The sequence below is a fragment of the Bos indicus genome, chromosome X, assembly GCF_029378745.1.
Source record: "Bos indicus isolate NIAB-ARS_2022 breed Sahiwal x Tharparkar chromosome X, NIAB-ARS_B.indTharparkar_mat_pri_1.0, whole genome shotgun sequence".
In the NCBI taxonomy this organism is placed as follows: Eukaryota; Metazoa; Chordata; class Mammalia; order Artiodactyla; family Bovidae; genus Bos; species Bos indicus.
The window spans coordinates 94,166,043-94,187,377 of record NC_091789.1 but is presented as its reverse complement, the minus strand read 5'-3'; the positions used below and the strand labels follow the sequence as shown (position 1 = coordinate 94,187,377).

The following is a 21,335-nucleotide window of genomic DNA, read 5'->3' as shown; positions in this document are numbered from 1 at the left end:
AAGGCTGATCGTTCCGCTTATTTAAATTTCATTTTGCCATTATTCATAGTAATTACATTATAGGCACAGGTCCCATTTCTATTATCTTAATAGCTCTTTCAAACCAAATGCAAACTGAAAGCATATTTAAAGTGTTGACTTGTATAATTATTCACAAGTTTGTGTGCAAGAGATGTTTGGGTAGAATAAACAAGGTTAGAAAACAGATGATGATGATTGGGAGGGAGAATGATAACCAAAGGTTGTGTGCTTAACATCTCTATGTTTGATTCTTAAAGGCTAACCTAAGTGTATACTACTTCAGACATATTCACACACTAACACAGCATATTCCTTCTTTTGACTCTTTGAGTATCCCTTCTCCCCCATCTATCCCCATCTCAAGTCAGTACAGACCAGTCTGAGAGCTTCAGCAACTTGAGAGAAGCTCTTGTTGGATATACTGTAACCTATGACTAAACTTCCTTACGTTTCATTATTGGTTTCCCATCCCATCCAAATGCTGCTCTTGTTTGTTCCTGGTTAGCCTCCAAGATGACAGGATTGGGATGCCAAGGGACAGGCCTCTAATTATCCATAATAGTTCCCTCTTTATCAGTTAGGTGATTTCATCAGACATTTTCCAGACAGAGATCACAGTTGTTCTCTTCTAGGCTGTGAGGGGTGTTTTATAGCTTTGTGTGTGTGTGTGTGTGTGTGTGTGTGTGTGTGTGGCTGTTGTCTGTTTGTTTTTATGTTAGGGTATACTTTCTTGTGATTGAAGAATAAGTAAACATTTTCTTTCTTTGCTTCTTATTCCACAGACATGAGCCAGACACAGGAGCTCCAACTTTTTCTTTAATCATCAAAAGTTCCCCTGACCAAAGAGTAGTATAGGAAAAACAAGTCTTGTATTAAGTATTCTAACCATTGATGAAGACACCTTCCTTGACCCAAACTTATTTTTTAGTAAAGTTGTATATATTTAAGGTATATAACATGATGGTTTGATATAGTCAGGTTCCTCTGAGCTGCCTTCTCAACTAGGCCTCAACCCTGGTCTGCTGCTGCTGCTGCTAAGTCGCTTCAGTCGTGTGTGACCCCATAGACAGCAGCCCACCAGGCTCCCCTGTCCCTGGGATTCTCCAGGCAAGAACGCTGGAGTGGGTTGCCATTTCCTTCTCCAATGCATGAAAGTGAAAAGTGAAAGGGAAGTCACTCAGTCGTGTCCGACTCTTTGCGACTCCATGGACTGCAGCCTACCAGGCTCCTCTGTCCATGGAATTTTCCAGGCAAGAGTACTGGAGTGGGGTGCCATTGCCTTCTCCACAACCTTGGCCTAGAAAGAACTATAACCTTCAGCACAAACAATTTCATCCACTCTCTACATTAAGAGACTTGAACAAACACCAGCATAGTTTCTATCAATTCAAGGCCATGTCCGTGGGATGATGATACCAACCTCTTTAAAATGCCTGTCTGAGAAAGTTCAAAAGTGCCAAAAGAATTTACTGTTTATTTCAGCCAAAACCTGACTGTAGCCCCCTGATCTTCCTTTACTCAGAAATTTACATTAGAAAACTTGTGATTGTAAATCTTTTCTCTGTCCCTTTGGAAAGTATCCTCTATAACCCAGGAAAATGTTTCTCAAAGGCCTGGGAGTCATCCCTTTGAAATGTAATCATCAAGAAAGACAGGGCCCCTGTCTCCCAGTCTGTATGGAAGGGTAGGAATCTAACTTTGATAAGCACCAGTTAGCAAACACAGATGTCCTGATCACATTGATTAACCTCCCACCACACAGATTTCCCTCATCACTCCTCTGTCCATGGAATTTTCCAGGCTAGAATACTGGAGTGGGTAGCTATTTTCTTCTTCAGGGGGTCTTCCTGACCCAGGGATCAAACCCACATCTCCTGCATCTCCTGCACTGGCAGGCAGATTCCTTACCACTGCGCCACCAAGATTTTACTTCCTCTAGCACTTCCCAGCATTTTAAAGGCCTTTTGTTTCAGTGGATTGAGCTCTGTTCATCTGAGTTATCTCCCTTACTTCAGTAGCCTGAATAAAATAGGTTTTGCCACCTCAAACAAAGGTCCAGCTCTGTTTGTCTCTGATGCCATGAACTGACAATATCAAAATTGTACAGGAGGGTTAAGACATGTGATTTGAGGGAACAGATAAAAGAAGAAATGAAGGTAGAACCAAGGATTTGAAACTATGATTTAGGTGTTCATCTTAACTGATTTTTAATTTAGATACATTTGTTCCCATGAGGTTAAGGTGAAGGCTGGTGGAGAAAGGACAAGGAAAAACCAAGATAAGACTTGGACACAATAAGAGGATTTGGTTATGGGCTAATGCTTCCAAACTGGGGCTAACCTGAAGGCATCTCAAATGGGTGGATATTGCTTTAAGAAACACTGTAGCCAGCAATCTGTCACTGACCATAATGGAAAATAATAAGTGAGGCTCAGGTCTTTTGATTGGTTGAGGAGTATGTGAAAGGCTGACCCTGACCCAAGTGGATTGGCTTTGGGTGGGTGGGGGGGGTGCTAATAATGTCTCATGAAGAAAGGTTAAAGCTTATTGGACGAAGTAGACACTAGAATCCTAAGGACAAAGTCCCTGACTGTGCTGTCACTGTTCTCCATGGAAACAGTGATGTCATGAAGTATAAGTTCTGGTACCAACTGGCAATCAAGTCTTTAGGAGGGTATGGAGGGTTGAGGAAAGCAGCACCATCTTGAGCCAAACTGAAAGGGTCATCACACCATCCAAATTTAAAAGAAAAAGCCATTCCAATGTCCTACAAGATAGCCTATTCTGATACTACAAAGGTAAGGGCATCTTCTTCCTTCTTTTTGACTAGCTACTGGGATGTCCTAATGGTGAGGTGAAACTACAGAAGGGGCTGAGGCTGCCTCAAATTTTCTTTCGTATTTTTATTCAGGATACCCAGAAAGGACTTTAATGTTTCTCTATTTCTACATACATCCAAAGATTTATTGCCACATAACTCTGAATTTCCAAAGGGAAATAAGCTATGAAAATTAATACTGTTATGCTCAGAGAGGCTGGTGGTCAATCTGTATATGAAAAATAGACCCCACCACACTGGTAACTAATATGACTAGATGGTACTGGAAGTCTAGGCTGAAAAAGAATGAGAAGGGGGATCTTAAGGCATTCTGAACGAGAAGGGAGGCCTTAAGGATCTGTGAATGTGAAGGGAAGTCTTAAGGAGTTGTGAGTAGGACAAAATATAAAAGAAATATGTGTACTCTTCTGGATAGAACAGAAAAAGATGTGTTGTACAGTAGATAAACTGATATGCTTTTGACATGGAGGGCTACTGAGTTTGCCAGCCTGCCCCGCCTCTGCTGGGTTGCTATGGTTTCAGGCATTATGATTCAACAAACCCTGATGTCACACACCAGGGTCAAAAGCAGCAGGCAAGAGCCTGGCTCCCTCAGTCTCATCCAACAGCTGACCGGGGTGGCAGCCAGCTGCACGTGCCCAAGAACTTGGCACTGCCCACTTCCATCTCAAGGGGCCCATCTCCCTTCTAGGTGGCACATCTTCAGCCGAAGTCTAAAATAACTTCATTATCAAGGTAATGAGTTTATAAATTTTATTTTTTACAGTTTTTTTTAGTATCCTGTGAAGGCTAGCCATCAGAAGATAGTTATTAAAATGTTGAGACTGAGAGAGGCAGAGGGAAAGAGAGAGAGGGAGGGAGGGAGGATGGGAAAGGAGAAAGAGCAGGGAGGAGGGAGGAAGGACGAGAGAGGGAGGAAAGGAGGGAAGGTGGAAGGGAGGAAGAGAAAGAGGAGGAAAGGAGGGAGAGAAAAGTGTGGGAGGTGTCAAGGGGTTTGAAGGAAGTTGGCAGAGTTTATTCTCTCTTTCAAAAGTAAAATTAAACTTTGTCCTATGGGATCAGGGTCTGATCTTCCCTCAGACATTTGTCTCTTAGTTATACTTATTAGACTGAGCGGTCTCAATGTTCAGAAACTTGTTCTATATGTTGAAATCTTTATTCACTTTACTAGTATTGACCTTGGTCTTCTCCAGTGGCCCTATGTGGTAAGTATTATAGCTGTTAACCGAAGGCATGGGTTAGACTAGGTTTAGCTAAAATTCAGTTAAAGGGAATGAGGTGAACTTGACTCCCCTACAGTGTGTAGACCCCCTTTTAAATTTGTTTCCCAGGCTGTCATTTTTCCTGACTGGCATTTTCCCAGGTCAATATGATACTCCCTTGGTTTCAAATAGTTGGTGTGGGGAATCTAAATTAAAGAAGACCATGGACTGAGCTAAAAGATTTTGATCTTCAGGTCCAAACATTTCAGAGTGTCCTTCCCCCATGGCTTACCCTATCAGTTCCCAACCTAAAACTTATATGAAACACAGATGGGTTTCAGAAAGCCCTCCAGGGATTCTTTACCAATTCAGTTTCTTAAAATCATGTATTAGACTTTAAGATTTATTTTATTTCTCTTTCCAGATGTCTGATGATATTGACTGGTTACACAGCCGCAGGGGCGTGTGCAAGGTTGATCTCTACAGCCCAAGAGGACAACAAGATCAGGACCGGAAAGTGGTAAGACACAAAAATGACTCCTACCAAGGAGTGGAAAGGATTGGTGTTTGGGTATAGATATCCTGGAGCCCAGGATAGGCTAATGGATAGTGACCTCTCCAAGGATTCAAGCTCAGTAAGGTCTGTGGGGGATCAGTGAGGTCATGGATAACACAGTCACAATTAAAGGACGGGGTGCAAAGGATCTGGGGGGGGGGCGGTGAGTGATGTAAAGGATCTGGGAGGGGGGGGCAGGCCGGGGAGGGAGGCTGAGGGGAGTGAGGGGTGGTGGTTGCCTAGTTACCAGCCTTCACTACCTCACACCTCTGAAGTCATAATGATGTTGCCTAGCTACCAGTAAGTTGCCCCAAAGTTGGACTCCCTCAGGGGGGCAAAATACTTAATGCTATGTTCCAAAACTAAGAGTGATTTACATAGTACTTCATATTTTTTATCATGTTCAAGCACCACTCATATTGTTATTTAATATGTATTTCTACAATGTTTTTTTTTAATTTATTTATTTTAATTGGAGGCTAATTAAATTACATTATTGTAGTGGTTTTTGCCATACAGTCACATGAATCAGCCATGGGTATGTGTGTCCCCCATCCTGAACCCCCCTCCCACCTCCCTCCCCATCCCATCCCTCTAGGTCATCCCAGTGCACCAGCCCTGAGCACCTTACCTCATGCATCAAACCTGGACTGGCGATCTGTTTCACATATGATAATATACATGTTTCATTGGTATTCTCTCAGATCATTCCACCCTCACCCTCTCCCACAGAGTCCAATAGACTGTTCTATACATCTGTATCTCTTTCACTGTACCACGTATAGGGTTATCATTACCATCTTTCTAAATTCCATATATATGCATTAGTATACTACTCTATTGGTGTTTTTCTTTCTGGCTTACTTCACTCTGTATAATAGGCTCCAGTTTCATCCACCTCATTAGAACTGATTCAAATGTATTCTTTTTAATGGCTGAGTAATATTACATTGTGAATATGTACCACAGCTTTCTTATCCATTCTTTTGCTGATGGACATCTAGGTTGCCTCCATGTCCTGGCTATTGTAAACAGTGCTGCGATGAACATTGGGGTACTCGTATCTCTTTCAATTCTGGTTTCCTCAGTGCGTATGTGCAGCAGTGGGATTGCTGGGTCATATGGCAGTTCTCGGAGAAGGCAATGGCACCCCACTCCAGTACTTTTGCCTGGAAAATCCCATGGACAGAGGAGCCTGGTAGGCTGCAGTCCATGGGGTCGCTAGGAGTCGGACACGACTGAGCGACTTCACTTTCATGCATTGGAGAAGGAAATGGCAACCCACTCCAGTGTTCTTTCCTGGAGAATCCCAGGGACAGGGGAGCCTGATGGGCTGCCGTCCATGGGGTCACACAGAGTCGGACACAACTGAAGTGACTTAGCAGCAGCAGCAGCATGGCAGTTCTATTTCCAGTTTTTTAAGGAATATCCACACTGTTCTCCATAGTGGTTGTACTAGTTAGCATTCCCACCAACAGTGTAAGAGGGTTCCCTTTTCTCCACACCCTCTCCAGCATTTATTGTGTGTAGACTTTTGGATTGCAGCCATTCTGAATGGCGTGAAATGGTACCTCATTGTGGTTTTGATTTGCATTTCTCTGATAATGAGTGATGTTGAGCATCTTTTCATTTCTCTGATAATGAATGATGTTGAGCATCTTTTCATGTGTTTGTTAACCATTTGTATGTCTTCTTTGAAGAAATATCTGTTCAGTTCTTGGGCCCATTTTTTGATTGGGTCGTTTATTTTCCTGGAATTGAGCTGCAGGAGTTGCTTGAATATTTTTGAGATTAATTTGTCAGTTGCTTCATTTGCTACTATTTTCTCCCATTCTGAAGGCTGTCTTTTCACCTTCCTTATAGTTTCCTTTGCTTTGCAGAAGCTTTTAATTTTAATTAGGTCCCATTTATTTATTTTTGCTTTTATTTCCACTATTCTGGGAGGTGGGTCATAGAGGATCCTACTGTGATTTATGTCGGAGAGTGTTTTGCCTATGTTCTCCCCTAAGAGTTTTATAGTTTCTGGTCTTACGTTTAGATATTTAATCCATTTTGAGTTTATTCTTGAGTATGGTGTTAGAAAGTGATCTAGTTTCATTCTACAAGTGGTTGACCAGTTTTCCCAGCACCACTTGTTAAAGAGATTGTCTTTTCTCCACTGTATATTCTTGCCTCCTTTGTAAAAGAGAAGGTGCCCATAGGTGCATGGATTTATCTCTGGGCTTTCTATTTTGTTCCATTAATCTATATTTGTGTCTTTGTGCCAGTACCATACTGTCTTGATGACTGTGGTTTTGTAGTAGAGCCTGAAGTCAGGCAGGTCGATTCCTCCAGTTCCATTCTTCTTTCTCAAGATTGCTTTGGCTATACGAGGTTTTTTGTATTTCCATACAAATTGTGAAATTATTTGTTCTAGCTCTGTGAAAAATACCGTTGGTAGCTTGACAGGAATGGCATTGAATCTATACATTGCTTTGGTTACTATACTCTTTTTCACTATACTGATTCTTCCAATCCATGAACATGGTATATTTCTGCATTTATTAGTGTCCTCTTTGATTTTTTTCATCAGTGTTTGATAGTTTTCTATATATAGGTCTTTTGTGTCTTTCAGTTCAGTTCAGTCACTCAGTCGTATCTGATTCTTTGCGACCCCATAAATCACAGCACACCAGGCCTCCCTGTCCATCACCAACTCCCAGAGTTCACTCAGACTCACGTCCATCGAGTCAGTGATGCCATCCAGCCATCTCATCCTCTGTCGTCCCCTTCTCCTCCTGCCCCCAATCCCTCCCAGCATCAGAGTCTTTTCCAATGAGTCAACTCTTCGCATGAGGTGGCCAAAGTACTGGAGTTTCAGCTTTAGCATCATTCCTTCCAAAGAAATCCCAGGGCTGATCTACTTCAGAATGGACTGGTTGGATCTCCTTGCAGTCCAAGGGACTCTCAAGTCTTCTCCAACACCACAGTTCAAAAGCATCAATTCTTTGGGGCTCAGCTTTCTTCACAGTCCAACTCTCACATCCATACATGACCACAGGAAAAACCATAGCCTTGACTAGACGGAACTTTGTTGGAAAAGTAATGTCTCTGCTTTTCAATATGCTATCTAGGTTGGTCATAACTTTCCTTCCAAGGAGTAAGTGTCTTTTAATTTCATGGCTGCAAGTCACCATCTGCAGTGATTTTGGAGCCCAGAAAAATAAAGTCTGACACTGTTTGCACTGTTTCCCCATCTATTTCCCATCAAGTGATGGGACCAGATGCCATGATCTTTGTTTTCTGAATGTTGAGCTTTAAGCCAACTTTTTCACTCTCCTCTTTCACTTTCATCAAGAGGCTTTTTAGTTCCTCTTCACTTTCTGCCATAAGGGTGGTGTTATCTGCATATCTGAGGTTATTGATATTTCTCCCGGCAATCTTGATTCCAGCTTGTGCTTCCTCCAGCCCAGTGTTTCTCATGATGTACTCTGCATATAGGTTAAATATGCAGGGTGACAATATACAGCCTTGACGTACTCCTTTTCCTATTTGCAACCAGTCTTTTGTTCCATGTCCAGTTCCAACTGTTGCTTCCTGACCTGCATACAAATTTCTCAAGAGGCAGGTCAGGTATTCCCATCTCTTTCAGAATTTTCCACAGTTTATTGTAATCCACACAGTCAAAGGCTTTGGCCTAGTCAATAAAGTAGAAATAGATGTTTTTCTGGAACTCTCTTGCTTTTTCGATGATCCAGCCGATGTTGGCAATTTGATCTCTGGTTCCTCTGCCTTTTCTAAAACCAGCTTGAACATCTGGAAGTTCATGGTTCACGTATTGCTGAAGCCTGGCTTGGAGAATTTTGAGCATCACTTTACTAGCATGTGAGATGAGTGCAATTGTGCGGTAGTTTGAGCATTCTTTGGCATTGCCATTCTTTGGGATTGGAATGAAAACTGACCTTTTCCAGTCCTGCAGCCACTGCTGAGTTTTCCAAATTTGCTGGCATATTGAGTGCAGCACTTTCACAGCATCATCTTTCAGGATTTGGAATAGCTCTACTGGAAGTCCATCACCTCCACTAGCTTTGTTTGTAGTGATGCTTCCTAAGGCCCACTTGACTTCACATTCCAGGATGTCTGGCTCTAGGTCAGTGATCACACCATCGTGATTATCTGGGTCATGAAGATCTTTTTTGTACAGTTCTTCTGTGTATTCTTGCCACCTCTTCTTAATATCTTCTGCTTCTGTTAGGTCCATACCATTTCTGTCCTTTATCGAGTCCATCTCTGCATGAAATATTCCCTTGGTATCTCTAATTTTCTTGAAGAGATCTCTAGTCTTTCCCATTCTGTTGTTTTCCTCTATTTCTTTGCATTGATCACTGAAGAAGGCTTTCTTATCTCTTCTTGCTATTCTTTGGAACTCGGCATTCAGATGCTTATATCTTTCCTTTTCTCCTTTGCTTTTCGCTTCTCTTCTTTTCACAGCTATTTGTAAGGCCTCCCCAGACAACCATTTTTCTTTTTTGCATTTCTTTTCCATGGGGATGGTCTTAATCCCTGTCTCCTGTACAATGTCACGATCCTCAGTCCATAGTTCATCAGGCAATCTATCTATCAGATCTAGTCCCTTAAATCAATTTTCACTTCCACTATAAAATCATAAGGGATTTGATTTAGGTCATACTTGAATGGTCTAGTGGTTTTCCCTACTTTCTTCAATTTCTGTCTGAATTTGGCTATAAGGAGGTCATGATCTGAGCCACAGTCAGCTCCTGGTCTTGTTTTTGCTGACTGTATAGAGCTTCTCCATCTTTGGCCGCAAAGAATATAATCAATCTGATTTCGGTGTTGACCATCTGGTGATGTCCATGTGTAGAGTCTTCTCTTATCTTGTTGAAAGAGGGTGTTTGCTATGACCAGTGCATTTTCTTGGCAAAACTCTATTAGTCTTTGCCCTGCTTCATTCCATATTCCAAGGCCAAATTTGCCTGTTACTCCAGGTGTTCCTTGACTTCCTACTTTTGCATTCCAGTCCCCTATAATGAAAAGCACATCTTTTTTGGGTGTTCGTTCTAAAAGGTCTTATAGGTCTTCACAGAACCATTCAACTCCAGCTTGTTCAGCGTTACTGGTTGGGGCATAGACTTGGATTATTGTGATATTGAATGGTTTGCCCTGGTAACGAACAGAGATCATTCTGTCCTTTTTGAGATTGCATCCAAGTACTGCATTTCAAACTCTTTTGTTGACCATGATGGCTACTCCATTTCTTCTGAGGGATTCCTGCCCACAGTAGTAGATATAATGGTCATCGGAGTTAAATTCACCCATTCCCGTCCATTTTAGTTCACTGATTCCTAGAATGTCGACGTTCACTCTTGCCATCACTTGTTTGACCACTTCCAATTTGCCTTGATTCATGGACCTGACATTCCAGGTTCCTATGCAATATTGCTGTTTACAGCATCAGACCTTGCTACTATCACCATGTTTCTTTAGGTAGATATATTTCTGCTGTTAAGTCACTTCAGTTGCAGCCAACCCTGTGCGACCCCATAGATGGCAGCCCACCAGGCTCACCCATCCCTGGGATTCTCCAGGCAAGAACATTGGAGTGGGTTGCCATTTCCTTCCTCAATGCATGAAAGTGAAAAGTGAAAGTCAAGTCGCTCAGTTGTGTCCGACTCTTAGTGACCCCATGGATTGCAGGCCACCAGGCTTCTCCATCCATGGAATTTCCCAGGCAAAAGTACTGGAGTGGGGTGCCATTGCCTTCTCCAAGATATATTCCTAAGTATTTTATTCTTTTCGTTGCAATGGTGAATGGAATTGTTTCCTTAATTTCTCTTTCTATTTTCTCATTATTAGCGTATAGGAATGCAAGGGATTTCTGTGTGTTGATTTTATATCCTACAGCTTTACTATATTCATTGATTAGCTCTAGTAATTTTCTGGTGGAGTCTTTAGGGTTTTCTATGTAGAGGATCATGTCATCTGCAAACAGTGAGAGTTTTACTTCTTCTTTTCCAATTTGGATTCCTTATTTCTTTTTCTGCTCTGACTGCTGTGGCCAAAACTTCCAAAACTATGTTGGATAGCAGTGGTGAAATTGGGCACCCTTTTCTTGTTCCTGACTTCAGGGGAAATGGTTTCAATTTTTCACCATTGAACATGGTGTTTGCTGTGGGTTTGTCATATACAGTTTTTATTATGTTGAGGTATGTTCCTTCTATTCCCGCTTTATGGAGAGTTTTTTTTTTTTTATCATAAATGGATGTTGAATTTTGTCAAAGGCTTTCTCTGCATCTATTGAGATAATCATTTGGCTTTTATATTCCAATTTGTTAATGTGGTGTATTACATTGATTGATTTGCGGATATTGAAGAATCCTTGCATCCCTAGGATAAAGCCCACTTGGTCATGATGTATGATCTTTTTAATGTGTTGTTGGATTCTGATTGCTAAAATTTTGTTAAGGATTTTTGCATCTATGTTCATCAGTGATATTGGCCTGTAGTTTTCTTTTTTTGTAGCATCTTTGTCAGGTTTTGGTATTAGGGTGATGGTGGCCTCATAGAATGAGTTTGGAAGTTTACCTTCCTCTGAAAATTTCTGGAAGAGTTTGAGTAGGATAGTTGTTAGCTCTTCTCTAAATTTTTGGTAGAATTCAGCTGTGAAGCTGTCTGGCCCTGGGCTTTTGTTTGCTGGAAGATTTCTGATTACAGTTTCAATTTCCGTGCTTGTGATGGGTCTGTTAAGATTTTCTATGTCTTCCTGGTTCAGTTTTGGAAAGTTGTACTTTTCTAAGAATTTGTCTATTTCTTCCAAGTTGTCCATTTTATTGGCATATAATTGTTGATAGTAGTCTCTTATGATCCTTTGTATTTCTGTGTTGTCTGTTGTGATCTCTCCATTTTCATTTCTGATTTTATTGATTTGATTTTTCTCCCTTTGTTTCTTGATGAGTCTGGCTAATGGTTTGTCAATTTAATTTATCTTCTCAAAGAACCAGCTTTTGGCTTTGTTGATTTTTGCTATGGTCTCTTCTGTTTCTTTTGCATTTATTTCTGCCCTAATTTTTAAGATTTCTTTCCTTCTACTAACCCTGGGGTTCTTCATTTCTTCCTTTTCTAGTTGCTTGAGGTGTAGAGTTAGGTTATTTATTTGACTTTTCTCTTGTTTCTTGAGGTATGCCTGTATTGCTATGAACCTTCCCCTTAGCACTGCTTTTACAGTGTCCCACAGGTTTTGGGTTGTTATGTTTTCATTTTCATTTGTTTGTATGCATATTTTGATTTCTTTTTTGATTTCTTCTGTGATTTGTTGGTTATTCAGCAGCATATTGTTCCTCCATATGTTGAAAATTTTAATAGTTTTTCTCCTGTGATTGACATCTAATCTTGCTGCATTGTGGTCAGAAAAGATGCTTGGAATGATTTCAGTTTTTTTGAATTTACCAAGGCTAGATTTATGTCCCAGGATGTGATCTATCCTGGAGAAGGTTCTGTGTGCACTTGAGAAAAAGGTGAAATTCATTGTTTTGGGGTGAAATGTCCTATAGATATCAGTCAGGTCTAACTGGTCCATTGTATCATTTAAGGCTTATGTTTCCTTGTTAATTTTCTGTTTAGTTGATATATCCATAGGTGTGAGTGGGGTATTAAAGTCTCCCACTATTACTGTGTTATTGTTAAATTCCCCTTTCATACTTGTTAGCATTTGCCTTACATATTGTGGTGCTCCTATGTTGGGTGCATATATATTTATAATTGTTATATCTTCTTCTTGGATTGATCCTTTGATTATTATGTAGTGTTCTTCTTTGTCCCTTTACACAGCCTTTGTTTTAAAGCCTATTTTATCTAATATGAGTATTGCTACTCCTGCATTTTTTTTTTTTTTTTTTTTTGGTCTCCATTTGTATCACATATCTTCTTCCAGCCCTTCACTTTCAGTCTGTATGTGTCCCTTGTTTCGAGGTGGGTCTCTTTTAGACAGCATATATAGGGGTCTTGTTTTTTTATCCAGTCAGCCAGTCTTTGTCTTTTGGTTGGGCCATTCAACCCATTTACATTTAAGGTAATTATTGATAAGTATGATCCTGTTGCCATTTACTTTGTTGTTTTGGGTATGAGTTTATACACCCTTTCTGTGTTTCCTGTCTAGAGAAGATCCTTTAGCTGGTTCGGTGATGCTAAATTCTCTCAGCTTTTGCTTGTCTGTAAAGCTTTTGATTTCTCCTTCATATTTGAATGAGATCCTTTCTAGGTACAGTAATTTGGGTTGCAGGTTTTTCTCTTTCATCACTTTAAGTATGTCCTGCCATTCCCTTCTGGCCTGAAGAGTTTCTATTGAAAGATCAGCTGTTATCTTTATGGGAATCCCCTTGTGTGTTATTTGTTATTTTTCCCTTGCTGCTTCTAATATTTGTTCTTTGTGCTTGATCTTTGTTAATTTGATTAGTATGTGTCTTGGGGTGTTTCACTTTGGGTTTATCCTGTTTGTGACTCTCTGGGTTTCTTGGACTTGGGTGACTATTTCCTTCCTCATTTTAGGGAAGTTTTCAACTATTATCTCCTCAAGTATTTTCTCATGGCCTTTCTTTTTGTCTTCTTCTTCTGGGACTCTTATGATTCGAATGTTGGGGCATTTCACATTGTCCCAGAGGTCCCTGAGGTTGTCCTCATTTCTTTTAATTCTTTTTTCTTTTTTCCTCTCTGCTTCATTTATTTCTACCATTCTATCTTCTACCTCATTTATCCTGTCTTCTGCCTTCGTTATTCTATTGTTGGTTCCCTCCAGAGTGTTTTTGATCTCATTTATTGCATTATTCATTATTGATTGACTCTTTTTTATTTCTTCTAGGTCCTTGTTAAACCTTTCTTGCATCTTTTCAATCCTTGTCTCTGGGCTATTTATCTGTAACTCCATTTTGTTTTCAAGATTTTGGATCATTTTTACTATTATTCTGAATTCTTTTTCAGGTAGACTCCCTATCTCATCCTCTTTTGTTTGGTTTGGTGGGCATTTATCCCGTTCCTTTACCTGCTGAGTATTTCTCTGCCTTTTCATCTTGTTTAGATTGCTGTGTTTGGGGGTGGCCTTTCTGTATTCTGGCAGTTTGTGGTTTCCCTTTATTTTTGAGGTTCCTCCCTGAGGGTGGGGTTGGAACAGAGGCTTGTCAAGGTTTCCTGGTTAGGGAAGCTTGCATCGGTGTTCTGGTGGGTGGAGCTGGATTTCTTCTCTCTGGAGTGCAATAAAGTGTCCAGTAGTGAGTTTTGAGATGTCTGTGGATTTGGTGTGACTTTGGGCAGCCTGTATACCAAAGCTCAGGGCTATGTTCCTGTGTTGCTAGAGAATTTGCATGGCATGTCTTGCTCTGGAACTTGTTGGCTCTTGGGTGGTTCTTGGTTTCAGTGTAGGTATGGAGGCTTTTGGATGATCTCTTATTGATTAATGTTCCCTGGAGTCGGGAGTTCTCTGGTGTTTTCAGGTTTGGGGTTTAAGCCTCATGCCTCTGGTTTTCAGTCTTGTTCTTACAGTAGCCTCAAGACTTCTCCATCCATACAGCACCTATGATAAAACATCTAGGTTAATGGTGAAAAGATTCTCCACAGTGAGGGACATCCAGAGAGGTTCACAGAGTTACATGGAGAAGAGAAGAGGGAGGAGGCAGATAGAGGTGACCAGGAGGAGAAGAGGGGGAATCAAAAGGGGAGAGAACAATCTAGCCAGTAATCAATTCCCTATGTGCTCTCCACAATCTGGAACCCTCTGAGAGGTTCATGGAGTTACATAGAGAAGGGAAGAGGGAGGAAGGAGATAGAGGTGACTAGGAGGAGAAAAGGGGGAATCAAAAGGAGAGAGATCTAGGTAGTAATCAGTTCCCTAAGTGTTCTCCACAGCCTGGAACACCCACAGAGATTCACAAGGTTGGGTAGAGAAGAGAAGAGGGAGGGAAGAGATAGAAGTAACCTGGGGGAGAAAAAGGAGAGTCAAAAGGGGAAGAGAGCAATCAAGCCAGTAATCACACTCCTAAGTAAAAACGGGTACTCAAGATTGGATTCTTAAAGGTTCAAATTTGATAACAAATACCACAAAGCAAAGATTAAAAATTTAAAGTAGAGGTTATACTCTCAAAAGTACAATATTAAAAAAACAAGACAGTATCACAAAAATTATAAAAAATATATTGAAGTTTGCTTTAAAAATAGGGTCTTTTTTTCTCTTTTGCAAGGTAATAGTAGATTATAAAAATGAAAATTAAAGCAGTAATAGAGGACTTAAAATTTAAAAAAAACTTTTAATTAAAAAATGATAATAGTAAAAATATATCTAAAAATTTCTCTGGAGCTGTTGTGGGCAGTGTGGTGTCAGTTCAGTTTCAGATAGTTCCTTGTTCCAGCTTATACTTCTCAAGGTCTATAGGCCCCTTCCTATGTAGTCAGTGCTAACTACAGGGTTTTAATCTGTTGCACCTGTCACTTCCAAGATGATTCCCTCTGTTTATTTTGGCTTCTTCTATTTGCAGGTCTCTTTAGTGTCTAATTTCTGCCCTGACACAAGGGGGTGAAGGTGGTCACTTATTTAGGCTCACTTGTTCAGTTGTGCTGTGGGGAGGGAGGAACACTGCAAACAAATATCACTGGCGTGTGTGGGGAGTGCTCACAGTGTCTCAGCCACACTGGGTTTGTGCCTGCTCACAGCGTATGTGCTTTTCCAGTCTACACTGCTAAGGCTTTAGGTTGCTCTGCAGTGGAACTGTCTGAAGCAGGCCCTGGTTGTGTGCACTTCCCAGGTCTTAGTTGCTCAGGTTCAGTTTCTTGGGTACTCCACAAAGGCGCAGACTTGGTTGGGCCTGCGTTTTGTTCCCTTCCCAAGTCTGAGTAGCTCAGGCAACCAGGTGCTTGGCGAGCGCGCTCTCCCCAGGTGCAGTGTGTCTTATCGCCTCCCTGATCCCAGCAGCTGGATTTCCTGGGTGGCAGTGGGCACGCCCTCTCAGGTGTGCTGTGTGTGTCTTCTGGGGAGCTGATCTCTGGCTACAATCCTCCTGGCGGATGTTAACCATCCAGAATCCCAGAAAGTCTTGGATACTGGAAGCCTGCTTGCAGTTTGGTAGAGGGTGCCATCTTTAGGGCCGAGTTTGCCCCTTTCCAGCTCTGGCTGCTGCCCACCTGTCTCCCTGCCTCCAGTCGGGGATGGGCCAGTCCAGAGCCGGCTAGCTCTCCTCTAGTATTCGCTCAGTCCTTTGTTCTCCTTTCGAAGACAATGGGCTGCCTTTCTGGGTGCCTGGTGTCCTCTGCCAGCGTTCAGAGGTGGTTTTGTGGAATTTGCTCAGCGTTCAAATGGTCTTTCAATGAATTTGTCGGGGAGAAAGTGGTCTCTCCGTCCTATATTCCTCCACCATCTTAGGACCGCCTCCTCTACAATGTTTTAAAAAATGACTTACATTTAAAAACTACCATCACTCTAAACACTGTTATCCATAATATGATAGATTTGATATTCTAGTGTGTATTTTCCTAATGAATAACAATTAAAAATTACCTATTAAACACAAAAATTTTTATCCATGGGCCACCTAAAATCTATGTTATCAATAGTAAAAACACCACATTTTGGCAACAGTAGAAAGTGCTCCAAACTGGGAGCCAGTTATAATACAAGTTATACCTTTGAGTTTATGTCAGTTGGGCAAATCATCTCTCTTTTTGGTTTTCTCAGTAAATGTGGGTGCTGTATTTTGAACTCTTTCTCTTTCACAAGTATTCTCACTTAGGAAATGTAGTAACATTAAGATTCTATCTGCCTAATAAAAATTATTTGTCTGTTGTTTATTGCATACTTAACTATATCCAGGCACTCTCCTAAAAGCTTTACACACACTATCTCAATCAATTCTCACAAGAACTGATAAGGTAGGTGCTACTATCATCTTCCAGGAAAATTAATGCCTTTTCTCTGGAATTTTTCTGAATTAACCCTCCTAATTTGATGCAGATATGCTTTGTCGATGTGTCTACCCTGAGCATGGAAGATAAAGATTCTAAGGTGGGTACCCTCTCCTCCCCTCAGAGTTGGAATGGGCGGGAAGCTGCCAAGAAGGGTTATCAGTGACAGCATGAGAAGGGAAAGGTTGTGGCAGAGGGGGGAAAGGTGGAGGGGACTCAGGTGGGAAGCCATCATTCTTGGTTTGAAGTAGTAGCCTAGGGGGGCAGATTGAAAAAATCTCAAAAAAGCAACTTTTCACAAGAATCTTATCTCTTAATTCCACAGGATGCTGCTGGTTGTAGTTCAGAAGGTGACTTAAACCTGGAGAATCTAGAAGAAAAAGAAATTATTGTGATCAAGGATACTGAGAAGCAAGACCAGTCTAAGGTATAGACAGCCCCTGAGTCAGCCTTTCTCATTCCCAGAGCTCAGTGCTGAATCTGAGGGCTCTGGTTCAGAGATAGTAAGAGAACTATTGTCAAATAGACTCAAAATTTTAATACTATGGCATTCTAGAGAACACATGCCTAAGTTCAGAGTCATGGTAAGTTCAATGCCCCCAGTAAGTTCACAGTATCTCACAATGACACTAATCACAGAGGCTCAGAATGCCCTTTCTTGATTTCAAGTAGCTCCTGCAAATAGAATCTTGCTGTGCTTTTCTTAACAAAGACACGGGCTTATAAGCAAGATCGTTTGCAATGTTCTTTGCTGGTTTGTAATGGACTTGTGTGTCTCACATTGCCCAGTGTCCAAAACAATAGAGAAGATATGGAGAAGAGAGAATCCACAACAATCAAACACTGTAGTTGCCTGGTCTCCACCCTGTTGTCTAAGAGATTACCTAGGCTAGTGGGTATCATAACGTTTGAATCAATTACATTTGCACACCACTATCACATATGGAATTTTTTTGTTTTTGTGTAAATATTCCAAATTACACCTGGTAAGCTGGTTTGGGGTAGGCATTAGCACACATGATAATTCTCACAGTCCTAGAAGCCTAGAGTAGCTGATAATTGGAACAAGATATCTGGTTTCAGTGCAAAAGACTTAAATATTCCTTGTTCTGTGTTCCTAGGCTCATATTATGATCAGAAACATCATTTCTGACCACAGATGCCTTTGAAGCATTTTTTACATGTATTATGATGAAAGTAGACTCGAAGGCAGGGAAAACCAGTTATAAAATATTTTCCAAAGGGTTTTGGGTTCAGTTAGGGGTGGCCAACTTCACTCTGGGGTCTTAATAGAAAGGATACACCTGGTGTTTGTTTTTAGAAGAGGAGCCCATATTTATAACACACAGTGTAGGTCTCCTTGATTGTAACTTAAGCTACATGTGGCAGTGACAAGCATATTAAGAGACACACTGATATACATGCATATTTTTACATTCACATATATGTACTGAATATTCATACTACCATGCACATGCTGGCCTATACAGATGACATAATACAATGAGTATGATGTCAGTACCTTATGACACATGCTTACACACAGTGACATCACACATGTGCACTGACACACATGTGCACACATACACACAGGCACATTTTCACACACAATATTGACTGACACATTCACACTCATGAGTTGATATATTAATGTGCATATACACACACAACAGAGACACTGACACATTTTTGACATATATTGTTATAAATTCACATACTCAAATGAAATTGACAAATATATTGATAACACTTATATGTAGTTAAATGTACAAATGTATATACACTAAGCTTTTGTCACTGCCACTTGTGCTTGAATGTGTATTAATGTATATAATTGTATGATATGTGCCCATGAAAATTCTAAAGGCCAAATCCTTAATCTGTGAAACTTCAGAGATATATTTTCTAAATAGGGTAAAGAAGTACCTATCCAAACTCTTATGGATGGGCGTTGTTCTTTTTTTAGACGGAGGGGTCAGTGTGCCTTTTCAAACAAGCTCCTTCTGATCCTTTAAGTGTCTTCAACTGGCTTCTGAATGATCTTCAAAAGTATGCCCTAGGTTTCCAACATGCACTGAGCCCTTCAGCCTCCAGTTGTAAACATAAAGTAGGAGAGACAGAGGGAAACTGTCAAAAATTGTCTTCTGGGAACTGCTACAGCATCTATGCCAATCACCTGAACATGGATTGTGTGAACAACGAACCTCAGAGCCTACGTCTGGAAATGACAGCAGCCAAAAACACCAACAATAACCAGAGTCCTTCTACTCCTCCAGGCAAATCTCCTAGTAATCAGAGGGCAGTTATCTCCCCTGATGGAGAATGTTCTATGGATGATCTCTCCTTCTATGTCAATCGATTATCTTCTCTGGTAATCCAGATGGCCCGTAAGGAAATCAAGGAGAAATTAGAAAATGGGAGCAAATGTCTTCATCATTCGATCTATCCACCCAGTGGGGACAAAGGGAAAAACAGCCCTCGCAGTGCTGTGAGCAAGATCGCTTCTGAAATGGCCCATGATGCTGTAGAAGTGACCTCTGCAGAAATGCGGGGCACTGGGGAGGAGTGTAGGGATGGTGGTCGAAAAACCTTTCTGTATAGTGAATTATCCAACAAGAACAAAGGCGGAGACAAACAAATGTGCCAAAGAGACAGCAAAGACTTTGCAGATTCCATCAGCAAAGGACTCATGGTTTATGCCAATCAAGTGGCATCCGATATGATGGTTTCTGTTATGAAGACCTTGAAAGTTCATAGCTCTGGGAAACCAATTCCAGCTTGTGTAGTCCTGAAGAGGGTGCTATTGAAACATACCAAAGAAATTGTGTCAGATTTGATTGATTCCTGCATGAAGAACCTACATAACATCACTGGGGTCCTGATGACTGACTCAGACTTTGTCTCAGCTGTCAAGAGGAATCTGTTCAATCATGGGAAACAAAATGCTGCTGATATCATGGAGGCTATGCTGAAACGTTTGGTCAGCGCTCTTCTTGGTGAAAAAAAGGAAACTAAATCTCAGTGTTTGTCATATACATCCTTGAAAGCCGGGTCCCATGATGCCAAGTGCAAAAACCAAAGTCTTGAATTTTCATCTGTGAAGGCTGAGATGAAAGGAAAGGACAAGTGCAAGGTGAAACAAGAGGAATGCAAGTCTTTGACCAGTGCTGAGAAAGTCAGTGAACATATCCTCAAGGAGAGCCTGACTATGTGGAACCAAAAGCAGTGTAATCAAGGCAAGATGCCTAGCAAAACCTGTCCCCATAAGGAGGAAAAGAGAGAGAAGATCAGCCCTTCCACAGATTCACTGGCAAAGGACTTGATTGTCTCTGCCCTTATGCTGATCCAGTACCATCTGACCCAGCAGGCCAAGGGCAAAGAGGCATGTGAAGATGACTGTCCACCTGGTACCACGAGCTATATGACCCAGAGTGCCCAATATGAAAAGTGCGGAGGTAGCCAAAGTGCCAAGGCACTTTCAATGAAACATCTAGAAACTCGTGGAGCACCTGGACCATCCACCTCTATGAAGGACAATCAACATCTGGATTCCCAGAAGCTGGATATGTCAAACATGGTTCTATCACTTATTCAAAAACTGCTTAATGAGAGCCCCTTCAACTGTGAAGATCTTTGTGAAGGTGAGAACAAACATTCCGAGATCAGGACAAACAAATCAACCTCCATATTCAAGAAGTCTGACAGAGAGGAAGAACAAGGCCAGGACAATCGAGAAGTTGACTTTGTCGGTGGGATGAAGCAAGTGAACCGACAATTTATAGATCAGCTGGTAGAATCTGTGATGAAGCTGTGCCTTATCATGGCTAAGTATAGCAACAACGAGGCAGCCCTCACTGATTTGGAAGAACAAGCATCCTCATCCAACAACTCTAATTTTTACCAGACCAGTGGCCCCAGATCTAGTTATGAAGCTGGGATGTCTCAGAGCTACCAAGACTCTCATGGGCCTGAAGTCATTGTCAATAATCAGTGCTCAACAAGCAGCTTGCAAAAGCAGCTCCAAGCTGTCCTGCAGTGGATTGCAGCCTCACAATTTAATGTACCCATGCTCTACTTCATGGGAGACGATGATGGACAACTGGAGAAGGTAAGCGATAGCGACACGACAAGGAACAAGAAGAAAGGGGGCTGGAGTGGGTAGGGGCAGGGAGGTAGTATTGTACTCAGAGCAGTCCATTCTTTTTTTCAGTCTATCTTTTCAGCCTTTAATCCAAGAATCATAGGCAGAAAGATGGGTGGGGTGTAGGTGACTTTCTCCCTCTGGGTCCTGGCTTTAAAAGCATCACATGATTCAAGCTATCTCTGCTCTCGCGCAGCTTCCTGAAGTTTCGGCTAAGGCAGCAGAGAAGGGGTACAGCGTAGGAGATCTTCTTCAAGAGGTCATGAAGTTTGCCAAGGAACGACAACTGGATGAAGCCGTGGGAAACATGGCTAGAAAACAACTGCTAGACTGGCTGCTCGCTAACCTGTGAGCCAACAACTCCTTTGCCTCCTCTCCCTCTCCGTTTACTTCCCGCCCCCAGCAGCATTCCATCCCAGCTGGAACACCCCCTACCATCAAGCCAGTGAACTGCACTCTACATGATTGTATTTCCCAATACATCAGCAGTTGGACTGTGCAAATACAGGGTGTCCCAACAAGCTGGGAAAGAAAATGAATAAAAAAAATTAAAATGAAAAATGGTGCCAGTGTTTTCTTTGTCAGATATATCTAAGGCAATTGGGTCCAGTTTCAAGGAATGGTGATAACAGTGTTGGA

At 41.4% G+C, this 21,335-nt stretch overlaps 1 protein-coding gene across 2 annotated transcripts; it reads left to right on the top strand.

The window, feature by feature from the left end:
• Positions 1 to 2,659: 2,659 nt before the first annotated feature.
• AKAP4 (A-kinase anchoring protein 4) lies at positions 2,660 to 21,257 on the top strand. Of its 2 annotated transcripts, none has more exons than XM_070785439.1 (6): positions 2,660 to 2,819; positions 4,487 to 4,582; positions 16,605 to 16,655; positions 16,881 to 16,982; positions 18,522 to 20,663; positions 20,893 to 21,257. In XM_070785439.1, the coding sequence occupies exons 1-6, from the start codon at positions 2,784 to 2,786 to the stop codon at positions 21,046 to 21,048; spliced, it is 2,583 nt and encodes an 860-aa protein (XP_070641540.1). In that variant the 5' UTR covers positions 2,660 to 2,783; the 3' UTR covers positions 21,049 to 21,257. The 2 variants fall into 2 exon arrangements, with proteins under 2 accessions (XP_070641540.1, XP_019812053.2); XM_019956494.2 differs by lacking the exon at positions 2,660 to 2,819 and adding an exon at positions 3,444 to 3,595.
• Positions 21,258 to 21,335: the final 78 nt, after the last annotated feature.